This window comes from Hipposideros armiger, unplaced genomic scaffold (genome assembly GCF_001890085.2).
Source record: "Hipposideros armiger isolate ML-2016 unplaced genomic scaffold, ASM189008v1 scaffold_143, whole genome shotgun sequence".
NCBI lineage: Eukaryota > Metazoa > Chordata > Mammalia > Chiroptera > Hipposideridae > Hipposideros > Hipposideros armiger.
This window is the reverse complement of record NW_017731493.1, coordinates 2,225,985-2,242,353: the sequence shown is the minus strand read 5'-3', so window position 1 is coordinate 2,242,353 and position 16,369 is coordinate 2,225,985. Positions and strand designations below refer to the sequence as shown.

At 38.7% G+C, this 16,369-nt stretch overlaps 1 protein-coding gene across 3 annotated transcripts in view; it reads right to left on the bottom strand.

The window, feature by feature from the left end:
• Positions 1-4,846, bottom strand: part of SNX13 (sorting nexin 13) — a 106,704-nt gene extending 101,858 nt beyond the window's left edge. For all 3 annotated transcript variants that reach the window (XM_019650625.1, XM_019650626.1, XM_019650627.1), the window contains exon 1: positions 4,614-4,846. In XM_019650625.1, coding sequence (XP_019506170.1) covers positions 4,614-4,625 — 12 coding nt within the window. In that variant the 5' untranslated portion in view covers positions 4,626-4,846. The remainder of the gene's footprint in view (positions 1-4,613) is intronic.
• Between the last annotated feature and the right edge of the window lie 11,523 nt (positions 4,847-16,369).

Here is a 16,369-nt window from a genome sequence, read left to right as displayed (position 1 = left end):
AATACAGTGAACTAGTTAAGAAACTATCCTTTATCTATTAAACTATCCTTAATTTCTAATGAAAACTGTCAACAAACCTTGGAACAATTCATCTGAACACTAGTCACATGTACTAGTATCTTCTTACATAGAACTACCAAGGATAGTTATAGAAATCTAAAACCTCTACTGTAATATTTCAAAATGCCTAATGGAGGACATATTTATCTAATATAAAGTTTTAGGGCTTAACTACAAAATCACGTATATTTGCTTTTGTTTGCAATTCTATCAACTAGCTAGCTAGCTGCTGATCAGATGTGCTGAACAAAGGCTATATGTGTGCCGAAATAACAAAATACAATGAAAATAATTACTAAATAAATATAATTTACTTATAAGCTCTCTGAAAACTTGGATTCAGTGGGGGATGGGGGGGTGGGAACCAAGGCCCTTTAAAATGCTTGAAAGAAAGGCTGGCAATATTCAACATGGCTTGTCAAAAGATGTTGAACAATGCTGTGTGTGGAGTGTAAGCCAGTATCATTGCAGATAGTAACATCCACCCCATCTCCTTATAAAATCTCTTTCCTCCCTCTTAACATCCTTTGAATGCCAATGGACACAAGGGTCTTTTTCTGGTTAGTAGCCTTTACAATGTCATTAATTAATAATTAAAGAAACAGCTTAAGAGTTAACCCACCCCAAGAGTACTTCTATTAACAAATATATTAATCATCAAAATCAAGTCATTATGATTTACGAAGCACTTATGAACAACAGCGTGTGAGTGTGTGCGCGTGTGTGTTTAAAAAGAGCCCTGCAGTCCAGGCTCTTCCTTGCACAATGCATCACATCTCAGGATTTCCTAAGGTGAAATACAAGAAACTCTATATAAATCTCTGTATTAGTAAAGGTTCGCCAGAGAAACAGAAGAAATTAAACAACTTCGCAATATGATGCAAAATTCTATCACCTTCTTTGAGAGTAAATCACCTAAGTTCTGAGCAGTCCTCCAGGGAAGAAACATATTTAATTTCCTTTAAGCAAATAGCTTCCAAATTTATTTGAACAACAAAAATTTTACTCCCTTAACAACTATTAACCTGAGACTTTTAAAAGCGCTGCAGTTTACACCTTTTCCCATTTGTAGCGTATTTGCTGACCACAAAATAAGGAATTATTGCTAATACATAAATCAATAAATCAGGATAGAAGCAATGTAAGACAATTTTATTTTTATACAGCATTTTATGTAATATTTACTAATGTTCCACATTTGCACACACCCAAGCAACTACAACTATTATGCTTAAACAACAATTTTCATTTACTATTTTTTAAAAAAGCACAAGACAAGTGTCAACAGGCCGGTAATTGGTTTTTACGTAAAAACAACCTCCAGGGTATGCCATAGTACTGGTATAAATTCTGGATGTTTTCCTAGATCCTCTATACTTTTGGCTCTCTGTGATAATAAATGCTCAGAGTAATAACCCTAACAGCTTTTGAAACATCAAAAAAGTTTAAAAGCATCTTTAATGGAAACTCACTGATACATATTTCGTTAAATTCAATACTGTGAAAATTCAGATTAATTGAAATAAATTATCAGGTAAACATCCCATACCTAACTAATTCTGATAGATGGAAGTATACTCTTATTTTAAGGGGGGGGGGGTTGAGTAGGTATTAAACAAATAATTTTCAAGTATACTACGACAAATGTTTTGCCAAATGTTGTAAGAGTAACATTATGAGTAAGCAGTCCTAACAGGGGCAAAGACAGTAGAAGGAAACATAACTGAACGTTTAAAAAAATGCAAGACAACCTACTGGAGCTGTATTTTCAATTCACACTAATCAATCATATTTCACAGGTTTCAAAGTTCAAAGTACGTATTTGCTCGATTGAGTTATTTTCTCTTTTAGCTTAAGTGAATATAGCCCTTAGTTGATCACTTACATGGTTTCTCATTTCTAAAAAGGTTTCAAAGATCTATTTTGACAAGGCTGAAAAGTTTCATATGAATGTTTATCATTATTATGTATCTACATAGCTGGAATCCCCACCTTGGTTTAAAAAAAAAAAACTAAAAATAGTATACTGTTGATTATCAGCTACAAAAAATTAATGATGCTTTCCATACTGAGTCACAAAACCAACACACAATTTGGAATAAGAGGACCTAGGTGTGACTGCTGGTTCCACCACTTGTTACATGATTTTAAGCAAGCTACTTTAATTTCAATCTCAGTGTTCTCATCAGTCTACTGGAGATGGTATCACCCGCCTCAATGTTGACATGTAAATGAACCAAGCAGATAGTACAGCTCCCCACTTTCTGAGCACAATATATGCTTACTGAACAGGAGAATCTTTCATAACACAGTTCATCATCACAGTTTGATATTTGACATAAATTAAATCACACTCCCTAAAACTTGCTGATCTAAAGTTAGTACAAAGAGAAGCAGTAAAGCAGTTAAAATTAAGAGTCCCAGACAACTAATTTTCAGTAACCAATATTGAGTAAAATTTTGTACCTAAAACATTTCAAAAAATGAGTACTTCTGAGCCTTGTTTTTTTTAAAAAAAGATAAAGCAAAAAATCTTTCTCAAGTGATAACTTTCAGTTTATCTACTGACAAAAAGTCATTTTAAAATCTATCAAAAGAGCTGAAAACTACTCATTGAGAGAGAATAAAATGGTCAAGAGTTCTACTGACAGTCAAGAGATGGGATTCTAGTTTCACCTTTGCCACTAATAATTGTTTGACCTTGGACAAGTCTCTGGACTTCAGTTTTCTAATCTATAAAACGACTACTAAAAATCATACATAAGATCCACCACGTTCCATTTCACCTGGACCTTACTTCGGGGAGGCAATCCACGGTAGTGGGTTACCAGACTAGACAGGGACTGGAAGGTTGGAAGCTATGCCACTTACAAGCTGTGCACCACACACACACACACACACACACACACACACACACACACACAAAGCACTAAAGTACATCTTACTGTCATTGACCTGCTGTTTAAAATGTCACTGGAACACATAATTATTTAAAATACAGAAGCTTAAAAAGTTCAATCTTTCCAAATCAAGACACAATAATTTTACTAGCAGACACAACGAGTTCATGTGAAAGCATAATTAACTCTCTAAAATGTGCTAACTTAAGCCAAATTTTACCAAAAGATCATCTCATAAAATATTGTACATTAGAAACACCATTGAAAACTTATAAGGCTTTCCTACCAAAATATCACAGTGAAGGTAAAAATAGAATTTCTGCTACCTATAAGGTTTTGGGTTTTTTTTAACCTAATACTGCTAATGACAACAGGAGCTTATGATATACCATAATGAAATAAACTTTGGGAATGAAAAAATCTGTGGAATTTAGAAATATAAAGTGAACTACAAACTAGAAATAGGTAGTTCATGAGTTAAAATCAACCAGTATTTACCAAACATACCATATGTCAGGCTCTATGCATAGATTATTAAATTCAAACACCAAAGTAGGAAGTTCCTGAGTTAGTCAAGTTGAAAAGGCAAGCTAAGTCCTTTATTATCACATCTTCACACAACAAAAGCCACTCATCTATAAACATTTTTATTTCCTTTTTGGCCCAAATAAGAATACTTCCCATTGCTGATTAAAATTGTTTCCTATCCTTAGTTTGGTCCCAAAGATGCCCAAACAAGTCCCTGACAGCTGACATCGCAATCCTCACGGGACTGCAAGTGAGTAGCTTCTAAAATATTTCCTTAAATCCACAAGCTCCAGAATGTATCTTCAATGATACCTACACCAGCATATAACTGTGTCAAGCACCTAGTTACATCAATTTAGGTACTCCCCTTCAAGTATTGCTAATAAAGGCGAACTCGACTTCAAAAAAATCTGCTTTTTGCAAGACATGAGGCACTAGAAAAGGGAAACTGATTGGCTAATCATAGTTGCCCTACTTCCATTTCAGGTCCAAGGGAAAAAACTTCCACTGAGGAGTACCAAGGGAGCCTTAAGCAAACCAGGAGGGTGGATGCTAAACAGAACTTTATTCCCACGATTTACGCGAACGGTGACTGGGTGTGGGAGAGGGGGTTATCCAAGTGTCGCTGGAGGAAAAAGAAGGTCCACTTCAAGCAGTCAAAGGTGGGGGTGGGAAACAAACCGGTCTGGCCGAGTGACAAACCTAGGATGCTGACCGAGCCTGGAAGTGGAGGGCCCTGGAGGCCAGGGACTGAAGGGAGACCTCGGGCAAACCGTAGGGGGACAGAAACCACCGGCAACGCAGAGAGACCAACGCTGCCATGGAGCAGCGCCCGAGAGAAGCGATGAGTTAGGAGGTAGCAACAGCAAGAGGGAGACCAGTACCGGGGCGACGGGCAAGTGGCAACTGCGAGAGAAGAGGCACAGGCAGCAGGAGGCGGTGGGACTCTGTTGAGTCAGCACAGCTCCTATGCAGGGGGCACTTGTAGGATCCCCGCTGCTCCTTGGGCCCCGGCGCCCGCTGCGGAGGGTCGGGCCAGCCAGCGTAGAAATGATGTTCTCTGATCGGCTGACGCCGGCCCCTTCCCCATTTCACAGGTAAACACTGGCCGCCGTCGCCGCTTACCTCTGTTAACATTATTACACCCCGGGGAAGTGAGCTCCTCCCTAGCCTCGCCGCATGGCAACAGCCGTAGCAGCAGCGAAAACTGCCCGAGCCGCCGCCAACGGCGGCAACAGCTCCTTCAGTCCTTTCCCGGGCGGCGGCTTTACTCGGCTTCGCTGGCTTCCCCCGGGCCCGGCTGCTCGCGACGGACGCGCCGCCATCTTGGAAGAGCGACGTCTGCGTCTCCCTGCGACGTGCGCTCCCATTGGCGGGCGCAGGAACCGCCGGCGTCTCGTGACTGTCTCCATAGCGCCGGCGCGCGGGGGAGCGGAGAAGGGCGCTGGGGGGTCCCCTCTGCGCCGGCAGCGAGGTTCCCGGAGCTCGGCGCCCAGGCGGACAGGGGATCCCGGGGATAGAAGGGAGGCTCCGGCTCCAAGCTAGCCGGGGAGCCGGCGTGCACGCCTGCGGGAGCCGCTCGTCCTCCACCGCACGCCGGGGTTGGCCGGCCCTGGGGTGGAGGGAGACCGGCAGAGGCCGAGCCTTCGACTGACGGCGCTGCGGAGCTCGCGCGTCTCGAGGGCAAGGCGGCAGAAGTCCTGTAGAAAAACTTCCCTCTCGCATTTCCGTGGCCCCTTCGGCGACCGAAAAGCACGCGGGAGGTTTGGCTTCCTCTACGGTCTGGGGCTTAACTAGAATCCGAAACTGCTCCCCGCTCTGTCCCTCTCTCCTAAACTTGGACAGAAACTTGCCTTTGTCCTTATCAATCCTCAGCGAGTTCTCTACTGGGGTGCGCGACAGGTTGTGGAACTGATACAGGCGTATCAGCTTTACCCTGATCCCAGCAGTTAGGACTGTCGCTGATTAGTTGATTGGCCGGCACCTGTACAACAATGAGGGCTTAGAGACCTAAAAAAATTAAAGCTACTTTTGCTTTTTAACAGGCATCCCTCTACAGCTTGACTGGCCTCTTGATCCCATGTGTTTGCGTATCAGGGCGAGCAAATTTCAGCAGGTGCCATTGTAAACAGTCCCCACTTGAATGGGACTGAACTCTGGAACGCAGTGTGCATAGAAACCCCTGAAACACCGTTCTGAACCTGCCCCGGGTTACAGTGTGGGGAATTGGAGACAGGTCACTTCTACCTCGACTGTAATGGAAGTAGTTTGCCTGAACCTGGTGCCAAAGTGTGTTACCCCCGATGTGGAAATCTGTTTCCAAGGAAACTGAAAAGTAAAATTTCAGATTTAACATGCAGAATTCTGCTCGTTTCTCCCTCTCTCTCCCTCTCCCTCTATCCCCCTCTCTCCTGTTTCCCCTCCCCCCCCCTCCTTACAAGGAATACTAAGATATTTTGGAAAAATAAGGCCACTTTCTTCCCCTTTACCAGAGTCTCGCCCCTCTTGGCTCTCCTTCCTTAGCAACTATTGGGTAAATGAAATTTATTTAATGCATTACTCTTACAATCTTAAAACATTAAGGCATTAAAAAACCTTGTGTTACCTCTTGTATTGTGTCCTCACCAAGGAAATAAAATGGTTTACTTAGGTAGTCAGACAGAAATTAAAGAAAAATCCTGATTTTCCTCAATTCAAATAATTGAAGCCAAGCAGTTTCTGTTGTTTTAATCTACATCTGATAGACAATTTCCATATTTCTGGGCCAGCAAAATTCTGACCTCTGCAACACAATAAAATGTGTTACTGGCACTGACATTAAACCATGACTAGGAAAGAAGGTTGGAAAATACTATCTGTTCTAAGATATTGTGGGAAAATAAGATACTAGAGACAGCCAGGAACCTGGAAAAAGATACTGTTCCAACCTGTAAATAAGAAAACAGAAGGAGACTCGTTAATATTTAAGATACTTGCTAGTGAATTAAAACTAATTTAGGTGTCTGCCCTGGGTATTTAATTTTCTTCCTATGTTTTTCCCATTCCAGAAGGCATTTTTCACTTATTTTAAAGGTGGTAAATTGAGTGTAGACACAACTTGAGGTTTATACCAGCCTGTACTATGACATGGATATGCTTTTAACACTTAGAAGTTTGTAGACCTTGGAGCAAGCCAAGTTCAGGAGGTCTCAGTTTTCTCAGCCAGAGTCCTTTCTGTGACCTAAAAAACCTAGCCTCCCAAGTCCCACCCTACATCCACCTGTCCGACCTCGTTTCTACTAAGTACTTTATTCCAGTACCCTGCTCCTATGACAGCAGGGCATCCTCCAGCCCTGGGGCCTTTGCACTGACTATTCTCTTCATCAGGAAAGATCTTTCCACTAGATAACTGCATGTCTAGATCCTGCACTACTGTCCCATCTTGGCACAAATGTCACCTTTTTCAAGGAAGCCTACTGTGACCACTTCATTTAAAATGTTGCCCACACCCAGCATCCTCCCTTCCTTACTTCAGTTTTCTTCGTAGCACTTAACACCTTCTAACATAAATACTTATTAATTTTCTTAATAGCTCTTCCACGAGAATCAAAGTCCCATGAGGTCACGGACTTTTCTGTTTTGTTCAATGTTTCCTCAGCACCTAGAATTCAGCAGTGCATGGTACACAGTAGATAATATTTCCTAAATGAATGGATTAATCGCTTCCTAAAAGACCCCAAAAGGAAAAGGCCTAATTAAAACTGATAAAAAATATCCTTGATGTTGAAAGATTAACTTTTTTAAATATTGGCCTTGTGTGTTCATATCTTGCAATTATAGGGGAATTTTATTGTCACGAGAATGCTGGAGAGAAGCTTATGACAGAATTGTGAGCTATACCTTTCCCTTCACTGCTGATATTGTCAGTGATGGTAATGGGAGGGGAGATAATAAAGATAAAGTACGTTAAAAACAAGCCTTTATATATATACACACACACATATATATATATATATATATATACAGTAAAACTTTGGATTGCGAGTAACTTAGTTTACGAGTGTTCTGCAAGACAAGCAAACATTTCTAATTTTAACTTGGTAAACGAGTGATCTCTTGCAATATGAGTAGTTTGCTTCCAGAATGAATTATGGTCACAAACCAAGGTATTACTGTATTATATTTATATATACCTTAAGCACACATTTAAGTTAATTTGCTAACAAGGGTAGCAGCAAAGTGAATAAGGTATGTCATTTTGAAGAGTTAGGAAATTTAGGAGTTATATAGTTGGGCAAGAGAATGCTTACCGAAGAAGCTAGCTTTTAAAAAAAAGTAATCACTTAATTTGGTACAGATTGCAGTTTCATTTCACGTGGTCTTACAAACATCATATCAGTTGTTATAGAGGAAACTGGGACAGGCTGATTCTGGATTCTTTGGCAACTAATCAGAAATTTAAAACAAAATGGAACAATCCATCTTAAGAAACACATGATAAGGATATATCTGTGGCTATCATTGCAAAAGGGTTGATTCTCCAACAGCAGTGTCCAATCTGTCGGATGAACACAGGAAAGGATGGCAAAAAAGAGGTCAGAGGCAAAAATCAAGTGTGATGCTTTTAAACAGGCCACTGCCAGTGATTTCTAAACCTCCAAGCAACAATTCACAATATCCAGTTTGCTTATTTTTTAGTTTTCAATAAAATTCTGTTACATATCCAGGTTGTCATAAATTGGCTATAATTCCTTTTGAGAAACTGGAAAAGTATATTATCAACCTCCCAAGCAAATTACATTTACCAAACAATTGTCACATTTACTCTTTTGATTTCTTAAGCCCTTTATTAACTCCAGTTTCTTCATAATGCAATGTCATCTGTGTCACCTACCGCATCTGAACATTAAATAGTACTATGTATTCATTAACAAGGTCCAGTTTCAAAGCCGGTGAATCAGTATTCAAATAATGCATTCCCAACAGAGGAGACACATTCTAAGAACAGACAAGAGCAGGATACCCCAATTCTTTGTTATAGCTTTAGTAGGGCAAAAGTAAGCAGAAATCTCGGGGCATTTTTGAGTGTTCTGATGTCTAGCTTCATACATCCCAGCATGCGATTTTTTCTTGCATGGTTTTTTGAGGAAATACTGAGGCAACTCAAACCTAAGAGGCAGAGACAAATAATATGAAGCTTTGCTAACAGCAGACGCATCCATAACAATAATGATCACAAGTTTCTTTAATAATAGCTCCACAACAATACCAAGATCTGAAGAGAAAGGAACATTATTTATATGTATGTATTCACACAGACACGTAAAGGTCTATAGAATATTTGAGATATTACTAGATCACTGGCAACCCCAGTCAATTGTTTTTAAAGTAAATAGTTTATATCGCAACAGACCTAGAACATTTTTCAAACATTTAATTCTCAATTACGGATACTATTTTTCAGTACCTGTTAGGGGCCAGGTGTTGTGGGAAGCATTTTGCATATATTTAACTGAAAAAGACCATCACAGATCTTACTGCCCTTGGAAGGCAGTCACTGCACAGCTTGCACTTAATGAGCAGAGATTTATGCTCCTCCTCCTTGAGGGTGGAGGATCTACATGAATTATTTGGAATTATTTTGCACAGGAAAATTTTCTCTTCATTTTTTTATTGATTCAATTTTTTTATTGATTCAATCATTTGTTTATGTGAATGTGGACTCATAGATATTTAAATTTTGGGTTAAATCCAATATTTTATTTTGTTGCTCAAATTGTCCCAGCTCCTGCCATTGGGAGCTCTTTCAGTTGTCCTATATTCTTTTAATATAGCCCCATCACTGTGAGGTGTTTTTTTGTTTTTTGTCTTTGAGCACTTCTTTACTATCTGATACTACAAAATACTCCAGACTCGTCATACCCCAGCCCTAGACTCAGCCATTTTTCTAAGGAACTTTGGTTCCTTTATTGGAGAATGGTATTAAATTAAGACCTATGCACTAGATGTTTTCGCTACTGCTCAGCGTGTCCTTTTTTTTCGTCCCTTGCAGTTGACAAAGCAAGGAAATACATGCATGTACACTAATCCATATGTGAACACCTATCTATGAAAGTTTCTGTATTGAACCATCTGTATCTACATTAAGCTAAACATACGTTCTACTAATGTGTCCAACTCTAACCCATTACTATTGGGTTGTCAGGAAAGTAAAGTCATGACGTATTTTTCTATGTTTTTCGTTACAAAAATGCGTCATGACTTTTCCGACAGCCCATTAGATGGCTCATTCTAGGATGACTCATCTCCCCTTTGCTCATCTGTAAATTCCCACTCCCAACAGTAAAAAAATCTGGTTCCTACAATCTGCTCTTCATTTACTTAATTATTCAATTTCAGCATGCATGTATAGCAGTACCAGAACTGTTAACCAATACCCCTTGCAAAACAACTTTATCAAGTAGAGTACAATGTCTAGATGCAGTTCCTTTTGTCTTTGGTCTTACAAACTTCAGTGGCTTCCAAAATGGCTTAGTTCAGCACCTTTTTCCCCACCCCCTCCAGTGAGGTTGTTTCATAACATTTGCAATACTATTAGATTCTCTTATTGCAATCCACTTTCTTTCTTGAGGTTCCCCAACCTCCTAAATGATTTGATTTTTTTTAAATATGCATACGTTGTTTCACTCTTTTTGCTGACTTCTGACAAATGCATAATGTTATATCACACCGAATAGTTTCACAGCCTTAAAACATAAAGAAGAAAGGAAATGCATAATGAAATTACTTTTACATTTTTATCTATAGACTTAAACAACTGATGATTTTATAGAAGAAACTTCACTTGTATATAGAGATATCAATAAGGACACATATACATATATATTAGATATAAAATTATCTATAATACCTAATATTACATTCTTACCATGTGCCAGGCTCTGTTCTACGTGCTTCACAACAATCCTATAAGACAAGGAACTGTTATTATTCCTATTTTACAAATGAGGAAACCGGGGTACAGAGAGTTAAAGTCTTTTTGCCCAAATTAACACAACTAGTAGTAGAGCGAATACTGAATAATAATAAAAAAAGAAATATAGGGCTGGCCGAGTGGCGCGTTGGTTAAGAGCTGGCTTGGGACACCAGAGGGCCCCGGTTCAGATCCCACATATGAGGGCCAGTGACACTGCCCTCCACAGCTAAGAAGCTGAACAACAGCTCAACCTGGAGCTGGGCTGCTGTGAGTCGCCCGAGAAGGCGTAGGCTGCAGCCCCTGCTGCAGTGGGTTGCCATGGGCTACCGTGTGTAGCCAGCAGCCAGCGTGAGAGGCCAGCAGCCAGCGTGATCGGCCAGCAGCCGCAGTGAGTGGCCGTCCAGAAGCCGGCGACTGATCTGCCTCGCCTAGGAAGAGCACAATGATGGTGCCAACTTGGGCCAGTGCAGCAATGTCCTCCACAACTAGACTGAAGAACAAAGGACAGCAACTTGTCTGTTCCCCTTCCCCCAATTCCCCAGCGCTGTTCCCATCCCCCAATTCCCCAATAAAAATCTTTAAAAGAAAAATGAAAGAAAAAAAGAAATATACACATATATATGTATGTGTATATGTATCCTGTATAGTTACATAATTCAGAATTATATGTGTTTTATATACTGTCTTCAATAATATTAAATAAGTTAACTTTAAAAACTAAACATTTTCCATTATCCTGTCCCCAGTTTCTTACATGAATCATAAGAACTATGATGGGCCTTTGACCTTTTTTGCCTTGAGCCAAAGGAGGAAATGAGAAAAGGAATCAGTACTCACAGACAAAAACCTAACACGTCCCCATATTTAAGGCTTACCTCAGCTAGTTCCACTTTTACAGAACAAGGGTAAAATCAAAGGCTGTTATTATGGTGTTTCCTACTTTACTAGCTTAGCCACTAAGGTAAAAAAATAAGATCATTCTAAGACTCACTATTGTTTTTAAATGGTGATATATTAATTGACACAAAGTTGCTTTGACCTGCCTTCACACTTACATATATAGTGATCTCTGTTTTCAATAAAAATTTTAAATTTGAAACTATTTGTAATGGGTGAACACACAATAACTGGAGAGCTATTAAACATATGCCCCATAATGTTGGCTGTGGAATGAAAAGAACAGAAGATTTGTATTGTGGTTCTGTCTTTGCAATTAAATAGAATTAAACCTTAGAGTGAAAATTCATCATTTGTTAAGCTTCAGTGTCTTTTTCTGTAAAGTTAAGAGGTTGAAACGTATAATTAGATTAACACTAGTATGCCATGTACACTAATACAGTCAGTTGTTATTTAAAGCATTGGGAAATGTCTTGTGGCTCAAGATCAAATGCTCTTTAAGGTTTCTTTTGATTTTAAAACTGTGGTATTTATGATAGCAAGTAAGTTGCAATGCATTTTCCTATCACTTTCCTTCAACGAGTGTATTCATCATCACCTTTTTTGAAAAAGCTTGCTACCAAGCAGAGACACACTCTGCTGTGAACTGTTTTTGCATATGAGAATGAATTTGAATTACCACCTTTCCATTAAAAAGAGACACCTCGTTACCTTATCATGGTCATGTGTGTGTGTAAATACCCATGAACAGAGAAATCAGCAGAAATGTCAAGAAAAGGACCAGTGTATAAAAACCAAGTAAATAATCAAACAAAAGTCATGTAAAATTAGGCTACTTATTCTTGAAATCTATAGGACATTCACCAAAATCTGAATGGATAAGATTTATCTTGTTCACAATATCAGCAAAATGCTGAGGGCTTCACATTTTATTTTTAAAAATAGACGTCCTTTTCGGGTTTTCCTGTTGCCGGGGAAGTGTGCCTTCTTTTGTTAACAGAGAGCTAAATGTTCTGCCTTGAATGGGACGTGTTTGTTTTTATTGGTAGGCGTGGCAGGAGGGTGAATGACAGAATACAGTTTTTAAAACTGTGTTTCTATAAGTGAGATGTCTGCCTTCTGGGTAAAATATATGATTGGCTATTTACCAGAGAATCCTCTAATAGAATCATGGAATTTGCTCATTTGTTTACACATATTGTATTCTCTGAACCTTAAACGGGCTATCTATTCAAATTTTAAAGATCACAGGGTTATATAGAGAATTCATATTGTACCATGCATTGCCTCTTAACCTCTAGTGATTAGAAGGTACAAAGAGGACATTTATCATCTTTACATTTTTGTCTGATACAATTTAGCTTCAAAGAAAGGGGGGAAGGAAGAAATAGATGAGATCTGGCTTTCCCTTCAAATCTTATAATCCATACAAGCCATCTTACTCTTCATCTTTATATATTATTGTTTGCACTGTCTTGGGGAGGAAACTTAGGGGAGAAATATCACAGGCAAGCATCTCTGTACCAAATATTACTGTGGTATATACTGTGCTTAAAACTGTATGGAAAAAAAAAAAAGGCCAGTCTGGCTATCCTAAACTTAAGAATTACAGAATTATTTTTTAATGGAATTTTATTAACCTGACATTAAGTTCTATGTTATCACTGTCTTAAGTGTGTTGTTGTACCCTGTGAAAGACTGTTGATTTCTTAAACAAGAATTTTTATTTTGTTTGGAACTGTGTCTCTGGATAATTCATCAAATTTATACTTAATGGTTATACCAGAAATTTTGGTTACACTTAAACTCTATTCTATGAAACCATAATTAAATTTCTGTCTTCCAAATTTCCTTTTTGTGTTTAGAACAAGTTGTTCATTTATGAGCTATTGGCTTTGGGGGAAAAGGGAATGTTTCATAATATTTCTTGAAGCCATTCTGTGGCATGATGAGGCTGTGTTGACCTAGGCATTTCATTCTCCTCCTAGGAACTGAACGAGATTACAAATCCTGCCTGTCTAGGTTGGGTAGTGGAACTAGCTCAGGTCCATGGAATGTAGCAATCCTCCTCCCACTCCGTCTTCCAAGGTGGCCTTAGGTGCTACTGGTTGAGATAATAGAGACTCAAGATGGATGCCACAGGAGAACCTGTCCCATTAGATCAAAAAAAGATCTTTGGAATTTACATGGGTGGCAGATTTTTTATTATTATTATGGGTAGTTGTTACAGCAGCTAGCCATATATACCCTGAATAAAACACTCTTTAACTCTTCTTACTGAGAGCAGAAAGTGTCTAACCTGAGAAATTCTCGCCCTCTTTGCCCCACCTCCCAGAGGACGGGACTGTTCTACGTAATACTACTTAAGTAGATACTCACTAGTTACATGTTTTTTTTTAAGGAGAACCACTTTAATAAGTCATGGGCTGGGCGTCACAGATTAGACACACATGCACACAAAAGAACATTTAAAGATTTCTGGGAGCGAGGGATGGGCTAAAGACCCCACTCCATTTAGTCTACTGGAGAAGAAAACGAGGTAAGTTAATGGAATAGGAAAAAGAGCAAATATGAGACAGGAATGAACCAGAATCAAGGACCGGTTGTTCTAAAAATCCTCAGACCCTTTCCAGAATGTTCAAAGTCATTACCAAAGGATGTGGCCAAACTGGAAACTAAGGAGGGAGTACAGTCAGGTGTTTGGCTCAGGAATTGTATCAAAGAATGACTTTCAGGTCACCTGGACTGTGGAGCAAATTTACCCTGGGGATATCTCACAGGTGCTCCTCACTTGTGATGGGGCGTTCCCCACACTGCACAGTTCACTGGGGAACAAGGGAACTAATGCTTATTAAACACCCCTCTGTGCCAGGTGCATTATGTACTTGACCACCTTTAATCCTCAGGGTGAGGATTGTTAGCCCCACGTTTAAAATGAGGAAATGAAAGCTCAGAAAGTTATTTAATTTGCCTTAGAGTTCTCTGCTAATACATAGCAAATAAGTTTGAGTCTAGACTTTTCTGACTTGAAACTTATTCTTTTTTCTACTATTCCTCCCACAAGCTTGGCCTCAGATTAAGAGTTAATTCTGCTCTTGGAATGGCCTATAAAAGCCTATCTCTTTTCCCCAAGCATTTCCTGCATTTCACAGTCCAAATCTCATGAGAATCTCTTGAAATAAACTGCCATGATGACTTGTTTTTCCAGTTTACCCACTTTCACCTCTCTTTCATAAAAGAGACAAGAGATTCATCTGATTTCTTCTGTTAATTTGTCAAAATCGAACCATGTTTCTACCTTAATGTGAATACTCTTTATCCTCATTGTAAAATGCTAATCTCACGTATTTAATTTTTCTCATTGCTTGACATACATTATATATTCAACTAACTTCACAGAGCGCTCTTGAGTGTGCGTTATCATTGACATCACTGTGATTTTATATATCTCCCTCCTGCCTATTTGGGCCCTGCCTCAGGCCATGCCTATTCTGTAGCTTAAGAGGATCAGATCCATGTCTTTCATTCTGCTTCCTTTCCAAGTGAGCTGTCAAACTTGAGCTACGTTCTTTCTGATCTTCACTTTTCTCCCTCAGAGGTCTATGCTTTTCCGCTTTTCTAGACCAATTGCAGCTCCTGCTCCTCATCTGCTTCTGACATTAATAAGTCTAGCATTAACCAACTCTTCCTCCTTAGGCTAATTCCTAGTCCCTTTCATGACCATGGTCATAGGCTGCCTCTGAGACCCTTTAGAGCAGAAATGGATGACCCTGTGATCTGTATCCACCAAAAAGAGCAAATCACAAAGTACAAACTGTGCACTAACTCCATCAGCAGGCCTATTTTGCTGCAGCACATGGACATTTACAAGAAGCTAAGTCCAGAGTTCATTGCAAAGTCTTCCATTTTTGACATTGCATACAACTACTATAAATTTACTTTCATTATTTCATTACTTTCAGATATTTCTGATGATTTTTATCCTAAGGTCCACACTATCTTTTCCTTACTTACTAGTCCCATTTATTATTCCTTTGCTCCTTAACCAATTCCTTAGAAACATACTTGGTATACTGTGTCTCACATAATTATGTGGTTTTTTTTTTTTTTTGCTCATTTTAGGATATACACTAAAATTTAAAATGTACACTGAGAAAACTAATAGGTTTTTACAACTGCACAATGCTTAAAAGCAACAAGTCTGTACTCAACATAACATCAACGACAAAATAATTACTAAATGACACAATTACTATCCAGTTCACAAATTAATTTATTCAGAAATTACTCTCATTTATCCATTTGTTTTATTGCTTAAAGCACATAAGAGTTTAAGTTGCTGGAAAGCCAACAAGCGGGCACTTGTGCATCGAATGCTAAATACATAAAAGTAAAGTAAAATATCAAAAGTGTTTCTCACTGTTATTTTCCTTTATTCTTACTTCTTAGCCAAATCATATTCAATATTCACTGAAAGACAGCAGTATATCTGAGCTAAATAGCATATTCCAAGTGTTCATTGTCTCACTTTGTCTAGGACAGTTTTTTAAAAAGATTATTAAAGTATGAAAGAGATTCTGATAGAGTTTATAATGTGAAGAAATGGAAGCCAGATTTTAATCACACACATCATTGAAGGAACAGAAAAAGCTTTCAGAGATTCTGCTTTTGCTTCCTTTTTGAACTAAAATATAAAGCTTCTGGAAATTACACTTTTAGTAAATATGACAAAAATAACCTCTCAATCACTTGCACTAATACAAAAAGGATTTGAAAAATGCAAAATGGAAAATAATCTAAAACTCATCAAACTATAAAGTAAAGCCATTCAAATTTGAGTGTATCTAATCCTGTCTATCCACCTAGGTATATTTATTGAGTATATTGTTTTCAATAAATCATAGCGATGTCATGGAGGAAGCTTGATTTCACATGTCAGCTCTCTATTTTATAATAACTTCAAGTTTTTTTTTCTTAACTTCCCTTTTCTTCATAAGAATCATGCACACCATCACAGGTGGTATGCTAG